Source organism: Topomyia yanbarensis, chromosome 3 (genome assembly GCF_030247195.1).
Source record: "Topomyia yanbarensis strain Yona2022 chromosome 3, ASM3024719v1, whole genome shotgun sequence".
Classification (NCBI taxonomy): domain Eukaryota; kingdom Metazoa; phylum Arthropoda; class Insecta; order Diptera; family Culicidae; genus Topomyia; species Topomyia yanbarensis.
Genome location: NC_080672.1, coordinates 251,605,975 through 251,619,649, shown reverse-complemented (window position 1 = coordinate 251,619,649; position 13,675 = coordinate 251,605,975). Strand labels below are relative to the sequence as shown.

The window sequence follows — 13,675 nt, the reverse complement described above, 5'->3', positions numbered from 1 at the left end:
GCGCGTGTGATATTGTACTGTAGGTATCGTGTTGTTGGTTCATTCGACAGATGTTTTGTCTCGTCTTGGAGTCGTATCACACCATCTTTGGGGTACGGTAGGCGGAAGAGGGCACTTCTGGGAATGATAAGAAAAAAGATAGGGGCATTTAAATTTGGATATTGATGGTTTTGAGGAACGTGTGTATAAGGGAGATGTAGAGAATATCGCGGCTTGCTAGTACATCTGGAACCGGGACATTGGGTGATCTTCCTCGGGCCCGAAGGGAATCGAATAGTTGAGATCGGGCAGAACAGTACTCGGCGCATGCCCATTGTTCATGATCTTGTGCAGACTTGATGTGCAGTGAATTGGCAAGCCTGGTTTGATCGTGTTACTATCCTTGGGAAGGAAAGATGTGATACCACGAGTGATGAAATCAGGCAATATATGTGGTTCGCGTAATGCCCATATAGCCATCGTGGAATGAACAACGGTCATTTTCTAGCACCAGACGTTTTAGCCAACATCCGGTCTAAGTTCCACTTCGTTTTTAAGGTACCGTGTAGATTCATGCACATAATTGACTTTAAGGATGACAGCTGACATCTCGTTACTGTCATAGTCTACCCGATTCTCATCGCGCCTCAGTTGCGGTTGTCTTTAGCGATGTTGTCCGGGGCTTTATAAATTAGGGACATCGCAAATATCTGTAATTCCTTAATGTTTTTGATAAAACATTCAATTGCTGTACTAGTGCGTCGAGTCCGCTCAGTGGCGGCGATGATCACCGCCAAAGAACGACATACGCTGTCAACTTTCCCAACAACGCACAGAGGAGTAACTAGAACAAATTCTTGGCCAATAAGCAAAACAAAATTTTTTTTCGATTTTTTATTTAGTTATATTTTTTAGATACCTAAAAGCATACTGCATATTGTGGCAAAATAAAGAGTGTGCCAAAAATTGCTAAAGATTTTTTGCATGGATGCAAAATGGTGATATTTTAAGGGGTTTTGAACCATTTTTTATTATATATCCAGCAAAATCGCTTTTTAATGATGATGACTGTATTAAATATGACAATATTATAACAAACGTAATTGAACACAACTATTTGTGTAATTTTAGCTTAAAAAGAAATTGAAATTAGTAGTGTTTCTGTATACTGGATCAGCTTTAGAAACACCCTTTTTAAACATTTTATTCCAAATTTGAATGATAAAAAAGTTACATTATACGGCAAGATCCGGCAAAGTTGCTGAAACAACATTACAAAGCAAGATTTCGGCTATCCGAAAAACTTTCAATCTCTTCCGATCTTTTCCGATCCACAAATTCCAAGCGATTTGAAAATATTGATATTTTCACTAATTTGAAGTACGCCAAAATGCTGGAGGGCCAAACACTATGTTTGGCAAAATGTATATCTATGAATATGTGCACAGGTATCCCTTTTCTTCTCCCTTTTCCACTGACCGACTGTTCATGCATCGGGAAAATCAAATGTATTCACAAAGATCACCTCGAAAATACTAGTATTCGGAAGAATCTAGAAAAATGAATTCTGCACTGGTAGGATAGATGCCAAATTGTCCCAAAAACTAGTTATTTTCTATTTTTAGTTCATATTAAGGCACAATAACAGCAATAGCCGCAATAAATAGTTTTGGCCGGGATTCGACCCCAGTTACTCCTCTGTGCAACGGCAATTTTGTTCGTGGTCCGTCTGTCCAACCTTTGCTACCACAGAAGTACTCGCCCCAGTTGCGTTGGGGTAGGTCGTCTCTGGACGTATAGCGGTGTCCCGACGATTTAATGGTTGTCACTGCAGTACAAAACATTATTAGCTGTAGATTCTCCAGGGTCTGTAAAAGTTCCAGGTGTACTAGCAGAACGTTGCTGATCATGACCTGAAGTCCACAAGTCAACTCGTAACTTGCTTTCGGATCCTGGGACGTGACAATGTGATCGTATTGCGACACAGAGCAACCGATGTTATAAACAATCTTCAGCTAATGAAGAGACTTCTGTAAATGATGGGATATCAGCAACAGGTGCCTCCACCAGCGCAATGGATTACTGAACTTCGTCTCGATATGTTTAAACAGAGACTGTTTTAGCTTTACTTGTCCAGGATCAATCCGAATGCTACAGAGATGGGATACGTGTTTTGGTGCTGCGTAACCTGAGCATCAGCCAAACTATTAACGTTCGAAAATTTGTTCCCAAAGGCACACATCTTAACGAACCTTCCTTCGTGTCGTTAAAGTTGGAGTTGGTTTGCGATTAAACATCGTATCAAATTGGTACCTGGTACAAGTGGATCATTTTCGAGATATTCTTAAACACGAACCAAACATTTCTAATTTTCTAATCAAACAAATCTGCAGATGAAACTATTTTGTTAGAACGCCCAATGTCAAAATATGGAACTGTTCTAAATCAGGTTCTATAAATCTAGATCAAAACCATAGTTGTCACACCAGCTTTAGCCAAGATATTTTGCTAATAATGATATACTCCCAAGATACCTACTTACGAAGAGCGCTACAGAATTTGTTCACCATAAGTGCATCCTGCCCTACTGTGCGAAAGTAACGAATAATTTTCAAGGTCAGCCCCAAAGGAAAAACTTTTGATTATTATTGATTGTGTGTTTGGTAACCAACTGGGTGCTACAGTATTTTTGAACTTTCCAAATGACCTAGTATAGGTTGTAGATCTTATCAAATACAACACAAAATAATGTTTAAAAATTGACTTTTCTTTCGAATTATTATCAGAACAAGGACGTACCCTTGAAAAAATGTTGAATCATTTGCATATTTTGCTTGGAAAAATCCCAAAAATATTTCAACGTTTTTAACGAAACTTCTGAACTGTTAAACCAATTCCCTGCGAGAAAGAAGCGAAGAAGAGCATGGTTTTTCCTAAGCATTTTTATGATTACGACATAATCGTTGAACGGATCGTGATCTATTATACATCAAATATCATCAAGTATAGGAACCAGTTCGATTATGTTCAATCAAGCGATTACGAAAAAATTGCACTAGCCACGTCCGGTGATGCCATGGGTTAAACGCCATACTACTAAGTTATGAGTTAACTATTTTAACAGGTGACAATAGGTCGCTTACACTCAACCTGCATGATATCTGCTGAAAATCAAATAAATGAAATAAAAAAATAATAAATTATAACAGCGACGGTGGCGGGCATTGCATAGTTAGTAAATAAGTTGCCTTCTATGCAGCTTATTTGGGCTTGATTCCCTACCTCACACATAGGAAATAAGATTTTCCAAAAGAGATTTCTCTAACCCGAAAAGGGACGAATAACCCAATGGTTAAAAACCTCTATGATCAAATTAAAAAAAGTGTTGGTGGCGTTATTTTAAAATGCCGATCGAGTCTCCATCGTTTTGTACATTCTGGCTTCAAAATCATCGCATCACCTAAATCATTCTGGAAAGCCTCATCTCCTTCCTGCCAATCTTGCAGTTTACCAAATTCGCACTTTTTCACCCTCAATTTCAAACATTTTTCACTACCATAAACCTTAGAAAAATGCACCCTGTCCAGCCCTTTCCCCTAACGTAACCGTGCCGTCCGGGCAATCTACAGTTTCGCACAGAAACCACGCAACGGAATCACCGAAAAAGAGCAATTCCCGCTGTGAGCTGGGGCATGGGTCGAATACAACCCGAAGACTGCACGCAAAACGAAACGTTCGAAGGGTAGAAAGTGCTGTTTTCAATTGAATGAAAATCACATAATATCACTTATTAAGACTCAATTCATTTTCTCACCCTCCCCTTCGGTTGTGGAAATGTATTGGCCGGAAAGAGGCTAGCCCGGGAGGTTAGCAGTACAGTAGACAAAACAGGGCGCAAAAAACGAGCCGGGGAAAGGGATGACGAAACCACTTTGGCTGTGGCAGCCGTCCTCCTGCTGACTGTGGCTGCTGTTTTCGGTGCGGCCAGCGTTGAAGCATAACGAGGCCATTTGACGTGCTGTTCTGTTCCGTTTGTCCGCAGTCCTCGTGCCCGAACTTGAGGCGAGAGCGAGGGTGGTGTACCTCAGTTGTAGCGGCAATAACAGCACGAAACAGTTACGAGGGTGAGCCCTAAGTGGTGGTTCTCAATTTCAAAGCCAAGCTAACACCGACCCCAGCACGGCGCTGTTTGGGAGGCTGCGTGTGTTTACTGTTATTAGATTTAATTCACCATATCAAATTGTTGAAATAAGTTTATTCAGGGTCGATGATTTTTATTAGATTTAATGGAAGCATATTTTCGGTCGGGTGGCTAAATTTGATTACACGAGTATCTGCTGGAAAATAGGAATGTGGAACTGTGATTTAGGCATGGAAGCACTAGAGCTAACCTCAGAAATTTGTTTCTTTTGTGTAGAATGGTTAGTTTTGTGTTAATATCGAATTAAGATGGCCTCTCTACATATAACCGCCACAAAACAGGACAATTTATAACGACACTATGTCAACGCCGACTGCGGTCTAAGTTTCCTCGGAAACCGATAGGCAGTGTGCATCACCCACAATGATTTGTGTCTTCTCTTCTACGCCTATTTGAGCATACACTAACTACCAACACACACACATCCACACCGATTCACGAGTGGCCGCATCCAAGAAGGCTGGTTCCTTGATGCTACACAATATATTTACAAGGGATATAATATTTAATCCTTTCTCTCTACAGTGGTCGTCTTTGCGGAAGCCATACACATCCATAAGCTATGATGGAGACACTTGTTCATGACAGAGGCAGGACTGTAAGGGCATCCTTCATATCGTGTCAAAAGAAGAAGAAGGAAAATGATACAAATTTATATGCCGTACATCCATAAATACTATTCTGCCATCATCACGTCCTCATATCGTTCACCGATTTGATGCTGGTGTGCGTGCTAACAAGCCCAATTTGATTGACCTTTGCGCATTGCCCAACACATGTTAAGTGGCCGGAATCAATCTTCTCCAATTGTGTGAAAAGCGTCACTACATGCCAAAGACGGTATCGCATCCGTATGCATCGCACAGGGAAAGCTGATAAACTATGCATGGCTCAGCAAATCGGACCAGACAGGAATCAATCCATCAAATCAGTTGAGAAAATGGAATCACACGAGAATCGAATGTGCAATCGGTTGCAACCGGCTACCGGTGCTGCAGTGTTCAGTCAATCAACGCGAGACAACGAGGATGTTTTTTTATTTTGCCGCAGGCCCTTTTTCGCTAAATCGACCTGGATGGTAAAAACGGCCTTCGATGAAAACCACTTTGGGATTGAAATATTTCCCGCGTTCCGGCGGTGCACAACCTCATGGTTTCGCGACAGGGAAAGGGTTAATGTGCGGCCACACCACCACGTGGCCACCGTGCGGCTGACGTGCCACAGAGTGGCGCTAATGGAGATGGATGGATGGATCGATGGATGGATGAATGAATTGGCCTGAGGTATGGTAGTGGCCTCTTCTTGTCGCAGCAACGGTGGCGTTTGCGTGAGAAAGGAGAAGTAAAAGGAATCCATTAAATTCAGGCTGACAATCGGAACCCGTACCCGCCACCATGAACTGACTGACAAATCGGTTTTCCATATCGATCGATCTTCCGTTTTGGTTGGCGGGGGTTGGAGGAAGCACTTTGAATGTGCGATTTTTTTCGTGAACGAGGTTTGACAATGCATTTCCGTGAGCGGAATGTAAATTAGGTTTTTGCGATTGATTGAGATTTTTGTTTGAGTAATACCGATTGTTCCGTGACATAAACTAAATAGTTCTCCCTCACATGTCTCACGATATTACAATTAACATTAGTTTTTTACTTGTAGATATGCATCACCACGTGAAAGCTGAGCACGAGAAGGATGACGATGACGATGATCTCACCGACGACGAACGGAAGCCGGAAAACTTAATGGGGCATCCGGGACATTTGGGGCAGCACCATCCGTACTACCACCATACGATGCTCGGGGGACACCACCACCATTCAGGACTCAAATCAGAATTGGACCATCCAAAAAACCAAACGGGCAGCGACTGTGGAGTGCCGATTCCAGCCTCAAAGCCGAAAATCTGGAGTCTAGCAGACACAGCCGCTTGCAAAACCCCACCGCCACAGGCACTGCACAGCTCTTGGATGACCGGCGGCTATCACCCAGGGCAGCATCATCAGCAACAGCATCAACAGCAGCAGCAACAACAGCAGCACCACCATCTACAGCAACAGCACCTCCAGCAACAGCAGCAACATCCGCACCAGCAGCAACATCCGGGCAGTGGGATGATGATGGGCGACGCAAATTCCCCTATGAATATGAATATGGCAAATACGCCACCCAACCCAGGTATGGGGACTATGGGCAGTGGTATGATGAACAATTTCGCGAATACCCCTTATTCCCGTTATGGGGGGTTTCTAACCGGAACTCAACATTACAATACTACCCACAACAACAACAACAACAACAGCAACACCAACAACAATATCAACAGCAATACGACTACGGGTCAGGTGACGGATGCTACAACTCCCACTTTGCAACAGCAGCAGCATCCACTACAAGGAATGCATCAACAACAGCACCCGCTGCCTCAATCCCAGCAACCTATGAACACCAACAACAATTCCCAGTCGATGGGGTTTCCAGAGGTCCAGACCGACACCCCACCTCAAACCCCTCCGAATATGAAGCTACCCAGCGTGGCGGGGAATCTTCTTACAGCCTCAACAACCCCTACGACCGGTACCTGCTATAATGGCACCAACAACGGCAACAGTAGCAACAACAACAATAACAACCTCACCCCAAACAATAACAATCTAAACCAGACGAATGGCTACGCGTCGTCGCCGGAATCGATGGGACAATCTGGTAATCAGCCAGGACAAACACAAAATAGCTACTATCGGATGCAATCAAATTCACCACAGAAAGACTATTCGCAGCAAATGCTTCATCAACAAGACGGCTTTAAGCCGTTCTACAAAAAGTGAGTGACTATCCGCTTATGAGATGAATTATTTATTAACCATCAATTTCCGTTCATTTTAGCTCACCACAAGTTGGTAACGGATTCGTTTCTCCGGTCTAAATAGCAACAGTAGTCACACCCTGCCAGGAAGATCAGAGCTAAATAAAACTTTCGATTGGAGTTGGATGTGGATTGCAGTACGACCATACATTTAAATTTCCTATCTCCGACGATTGCTATAAGCAAAATAATTTGGAGGTAATTTTGATTTTTCACATCTTATTTAGTTATATGTCAAAGCTCACAACTCCCGAAAACAAATTCGCGTACCTACTTTCTCATCCCTACCACGCAGTAGGGCAAGCAACAACGCACTTGACGCTGTAGACGGTGCCATGCGAATTTGATAAATGGTGTTCTCGGGCAAAAACTAAGTCCCGTCATCCCTCATCCCACGCCACGGTTCGGTCGGCTTTCGACGGTGACGACGACTTTCCTTTTATATAAATGTTTAGATAAGGCCATCGCTCATCCACGTGACAAAATTAATGTTTGAAACTTTTCGCCTGGGATTAGCGCGTTTGGTTGATGTACATGGTCCTTTGAAAGTCATCTCCCAGGCCCGGCAAAATGATTCTCTCGGTGTGCGTGTAGTGAAGGCAGTTTCGCAAGCTGTGATCTGCTGCATGTCGTTGCGGCAACGATGAATCTAATCTGTCTCTATTGCTCACACGCAGGTCTTTTGTGATGTGTTGGAAATTGCCGAGGGGTGGAAAAGTCAAAGCCATCAATGTCGATTTGCATTTGTTTACTTTTTGCAGCGTGCGCTGGTCAAATACACTTGTCCCCTATCTTTCTAGAGGTTTTGTTTATTATTCATTGCATGGAGAATATTACAACGCTTCTGACTTCAAATGTTTGAACCGAACCAGTTTGTTAACCATGCTATGCTCGCATCAGACAGACTGTCTATGAGCTTCACACATCATTACGCCTCCAGTTTCTATCCAATTAGCATCAAGTTTTTCCAAACATTGAATTTGTTTCCTTTTCTCGAACTTCAACACGAACCAAATCAAAGGAGGACGCTGAAAAATTCAAGTATCCCTCGAGATTTATGATATGATATGATCGTCATACATACATTAATCTTGGCGGTTGGGAAGATCTTCGTCAAATGGCCCACGGTTTCGAATGGTGACTTTATATTCATTCTTTCTCTACTCTCGTCCTCGCATCCGTTCTTGCGTTTAGATTCAGATAACGAGAATCGTTCGACAAAGAACCGATCCGCACTGGATGTGTATATTCGTTGGAGAATTTGTTAGAAACGTTATGAATGAATTATCAATTTCACTTCACTGGTCCGGAATATTTCAACTCCAGAATCGAGAATCAAGCCCGAACGATCTACCTGAGCGATACTGTCTCATTAAACGATGATAAAGCCACGCTGGCTAGGTTCGGTCGCGGAACGCTAAAACAAAAGACTACAGCGGTTCGGTTCGAGGACATTTCTCGTTGGCTCCATTTCTTTGGTGAATAAATAAAACCCACGCGATATGCGTCTGATCGGTACGGTCGGAATAGCTTCTCGAACGAAATTTGCCGGTAGAATAGCCGAACAGGGCGAGACAGTCCGGCTGGTTTTATTTTTTTTTTTGTTTGATTATCCGCTTTGTTTTTGTTTTGGGAGCGGCTCTTAATATGCGAGCGATCAAGAAATTTATTTTCAACCATCTATAAATCAGGAAATATATCACCGGATTTCTCTGGCGTGCGAGATGAAGATCAAAGTTGACAACCCGCGCAGCCTCGTGGCTTCGGAAACCGGTTGCTACAAAGGAATCTCCCAGCTCTTCTATTGTGGTGCCTGTTTTAGTCTATGGGAAATTAATTAACTCGGAATAAGCCTACGTTAAACCGCCCTTAGAAGAATGCTGATCGATACTGGGGATAGTTTTAGGCCATTTCATTTAGACTGTCTAACAGTTCAAATTTTCGAATGAGAGAAGGTAATTCAAACACTGGTTTATTTATTTGTCTTGTAAATAGTAGAAAATCACTAAAAATAATAAAGCTACAAGCGAAGATTACACCCTCAAACATTCCCACAGAACCGAAGATTATGTGTGTCTAAATGAAATTTCACACTACGTTTCAAGTTCCAAGGGTGGTTAAACGAGCCGTACCAGAAATTCGAAAGTTACCCTAAAATTCGTAAGCACAGTGAATAAGCTGTGGGTGATTTATGCAAGGAATGTTACCGACAACGACTAAATTATACCAGTCGGCGCCTTGCAAATTCAGGGGGAAAGGATTTATGGACGATTTTTGTCAACGGGATGACTCAAAGTGTATCTAAATGCGAGCGGTTGGTCCCCTGTAATATGTGTGAACACTATGTTGATATGCAACGAAGTTACCTTTGACACTTCTCGAAATATTACACACTAAATTCGGATCGGCAATTTCTCTCTCTCTGTGTTGTCACTTTGATGCTGATGTGGAATTCATAGACATTTTGATTCTAAAATTCATGAACTTGTCACGGGGCAGTTGTCCATTCATTTAGATTCTTGAAAGAGTCCACTCATAAATTACGTAACGCAAAAATTGACCAAAATTGACTCCCCCCATATGCAACAAATTGTAACAAATTTCTTTACCCCTCCCTCCCCTATTACGTAACAAATTCGTTAAAAAATGTTTCTTCAGTAAAACATGTTACGTAACGTTCTAGTTTACTCCTGCTCCCACGTATGTCACAACATGTACCATTTTTATATTCACCCTCCCCCTCCCCTAAAAGTGTTATGTAATTTATGAATGGTCCCAAAGCATATCGCACAAAACAAAAAAATAAATTTGAAAAGGCAGAAGGGGAGCTAACATGCCACTGAGTTTTCTCCTGATAACCGTCCGTAAAACATGCTCGAAACATAATCGCTGTATGGGTTGGCGAACCATCTTGCTGTAACACATAATGGTTACCTTCATAGGTTCCGCAGAATTGAGAAACCATTTTTTTTAACTTCTGTTTTGCAGTTAATAGTGTTGATGTTCCCCCCTTGTTCGATAAGTACCAAAGTTGACTTGCCTTGTTTGAGAACTGACCCCGAAAAATCATCAAAAATGCACTCTGGAATAGAAATACCCGTTTTGGGATTCTTCTCCTTCGAGAATGTTTTTCTTAACTACTATCCACTTAATAACTTGGAAGAAGGCTACGTGCGGTTCCCCAAAAAGTAGGTTTCTCACGTAAAAATGTCTGGGAAATAGATTGCAGGTATATAAAATGACAACTCGATACGGTAACTTATTCGTTTGTGCCTCTATTCCGCTTTTTATTTAAGTTTTTTTAGATTGATTCAACGACACGACTCGACACTTGCATTCCAAAACTGTATCTCAAATATGACTACCCCTCAGTAACTCAAGTAACTGGTTCTGTCAAATATGACATTTGTTTAGAAAATGCTTAAAACTAGCAACACTGAATATTCTTCACACATATTTAATCTTCGAAACCAATTTGAAATCAGCATAAATTCCATACACATGGTTGCTACATAGAAACTGATGATCAAAACAGGGAATTTTTTCTGGAAAACGGCTTCTTTGTTCACATCAAGGGGTGACTAAATGTACTGGTAACTGGCGGTTAATTACTGGGACACTTTTTGTTTGAAAGGTAACACCAAGTTTCTGGTGGTGTCGTTGATTGATTGTAACCTGACCAACGTTAGCATTTCTATTTCTTATATAATAAAGTGCAAGGAATCTATTGAACTTTGTAGGAAATACCAAACGAATCATCATAACTTGTTTTACCCTAATTCTTCCCATAACTTAAGTTTACTGTTGAACTTGACACTATATTTTGAAGGCTAAATACGGTGCGTATTATTTAAAATAAGTCCAGGAAATATAATGCCGATTGTTAGAATAACAGCACCAAACAATTGTTCCCATTCAATGTGTATATACTCTATCAGAAAACTCTCTCACACACAGACACAAACACACACACACACACACAGTAACGCTGCTCAGAATGCGGGTCCCTAACTATTTGTGCAAGGTTCAGAAAACTTTCAGAACCGAGCTCTGGTCTATGAAACGAAAATGGGCAGAAGACGATGAGGGTCACGGCGGAAAAGTACCTCAGGGCTAATGCTCTGGAATACGACGTACAAAGGAGTGTTAACACTGGAACTACCCCCGGAAGTTGAGAGCGTCAACTTTCCAGATGACGCTGTTCTGATGATAACTGGCGAGACAATTGAGGAAGCGGAGATTTTGACGGCAGAGCAAAAGGCATCGTGGAAATCTCGCTTGGTCACCTCAAGACGGAGCTAGTGCGGGTCGTGATAAGCAATGGTGGACACTCAATTCCATCGATGCATCCGCTGAAGCAGCTACATGTGATGGTCGACAATTGGTTCAATAACATCAGCCATGTCGACTATGTAGGTGAGAAGGTTGCGAGGACAACTAATGCATTGGTAAGGATTATGCTGAACATCGGAGGAGCATGATACAGCACGAGACGTTTCCTGGTGGGTGTCTCATCCAACTACTGAGGTATAGCGTTACAAGCTGAGGAATACACGAAAAGCAAGGAGACTGGTCAGAGCGGATTCGCTGGCTAAGTGGCAGCAAGATGGTGAAGCCACCGACTCATCTCAAATGTGTCGGCGAGGGTGCATAGAATGCATGTGGAGGTGAATATTTTGTGACGCAGTTTTTGTTCGGGCAGGGATGCTTCCGGAAGAACCTGAATCGGTTTGGACATGATTCCTTCCCTTTTTTCCCTGAAATGTATGAAAGCGCAAGAGACACCGGAACACGTGGTCTTCGAATGCCCTAGGTTCGAAGAGGTAAGCCTGGCGTGACAGTCGACAATATCGTCGAGCAGATGTGTCACAGTGAGCATATCTGGGATGCTGTTAACAGAGTGACGAGTATACTCTACGAGCTGTAAAGGAAGTGGCGAAGTGAACAGGCACTTCGCCACCTACTAGAAAGTCACCGGGAAACAACAAATCAGGTTCGGGAAAAAAAATCCATCACCGGGGAACTTTCCGCCAAGGTAGGCTAAATCCACCGCCGGGGATTAGTTGGGTAGTACGCGGTGTAGCACCGGATGCGGATCGCCGGGGTGCCAGTGAACCGGAAGTCAGACTCCACCGGAATCGCCGGATACACTTCGAAACCCTACCGCGGAGTTCGTGAGTAGTCTAGCTAAGCCGGGGACTAGTTTGAGTGGATCGCATCTTACAGCCAGCAGCGGATCGTTGGGGCGCCAGTGAACCAGTTATGCTCCATTCGGAATCGCTTGGCAGAGCTCGGCACCTACTAGCTGACCCGTTGAGTAGACTAGGTCCACCGCTAGGGACTAGATCGAGTAAATCGAGACGAAGCGGGGAGCTTATAGCTCACGAAAACAAGCATCAGTATCAGAAGAAACTCCACCGCCGGAGAATTCACAGTAGGGTAGATTCATCGCCGTGGAGTATCCAACTATTTGTTAGACGCTCCCGGTTTTCTTCCAAGATGGGGAGTCAAGTTAAACTGAAAACTCGAGTTACTGAAAGAATTAGATTGAAATGGGTTAATACATTTTGAGCGATTATTCTAATCCATTCCAATCTGCAATAGGTCCTAACTTAGGCTTTTTAAGTGAGAAATACTACATCCGCATCCAATAATGTATCACTTACAGCTTAAACTTCAATCTAGAGTTATGAGAAGAATTGGGGTTAGAAGCAGTCACGCTTACCACTAAACTACTAACGCCATCTTTGTCTATTGCATTGATTCAAATTGTTGAGTGAAAATAGGAAAATTCGTTTTCGTAGTGCTAAAACCCGAATGTTCCACAATTTTCATGCTGTAGATATTACTATACTGTTTCTTAGGAACGAAGTAAAGCACAGATACAGATACAGATTTATAGGCATTCTATCGATTGTAGGCCGAGTAATTAACCAATTCTTTACTAGCTTTAACGGTCTCTGACATTTGTGCAAGTTTGAGAGTGAAAAATTATTCCCACACATGAAGGATAACCCACTTGTCATTTGTTGCGTGTAGTGTACAAAAGGTGGAGTTAGTGTTCTAGTAAAATGAACCTAAAGATATTTTTTGAGGAATTTCGTTTAGGCGCAATTTGTTAGTCTGTGTAGAATGTATGACACCCTCCCCAATAGGGCTAACATAGGCTCCGTTAAATCCGTTAAATAAAAATTAAAACCAGTTACTATCTTCTTTCATATCATATTTTTCATTTTGCAAATTATAAGCTAATTTTCATATGAGTGTAGCTCGAAACCCCTATACCACCGGACCAGATTTACTGCTCAACATAGTTCGACTCATTTAACTCTCAAGCAATTAACTCAGTGAAACGGTTCATAAGTCGGTTACTCATCTCTTAAAGTAGATTTACAGTGATCTCCATGAAATCATACAGCTCTGGATTGAGTAATACAATAGGATTCCATTTTTGGCAACAATATTTTTTTTCAGTTGCCAAAACTGGAACCGTGCCAAAAATGGAGCCTTACCTTAAAAGCTTTTATTTTCAGTTTGTGACATCACAAATGTTACAAGAACAATAATTATACAAGAATATGTGAAATGGAATGAAATGATAGAAAAAAATCAGTAGATTTTATTTTATTCGC

General features: G+C 42.1%; 1 protein-coding gene across 2 annotated transcripts in view; it reads left to right on the top strand.

Moving 5' to 3' along the window:
• LOC131693507 (homeobox protein araucan) overlaps positions 1 to 13,675 on the top strand; it is a 225,744-nt gene that overhangs the window by 207,732 nt on the left and 4,337 nt on the right. For both annotated transcript variants that reach the window (XM_058981374.1, XM_058981375.1), the window contains 2 exons: positions 5,837 to 7,001; positions 7,064 to 7,241. In XM_058981374.1, coding sequence (XP_058837357.1) covers positions 5,837 to 7,001; positions 7,064 to 7,103 — 1,205 coding nt within the window. In that variant the 3' untranslated portion in view covers positions 7,104 to 7,241. The remainder of the gene's footprint in view (positions 1 to 5,836; positions 7,002 to 7,063; positions 7,242 to 13,675) is intronic.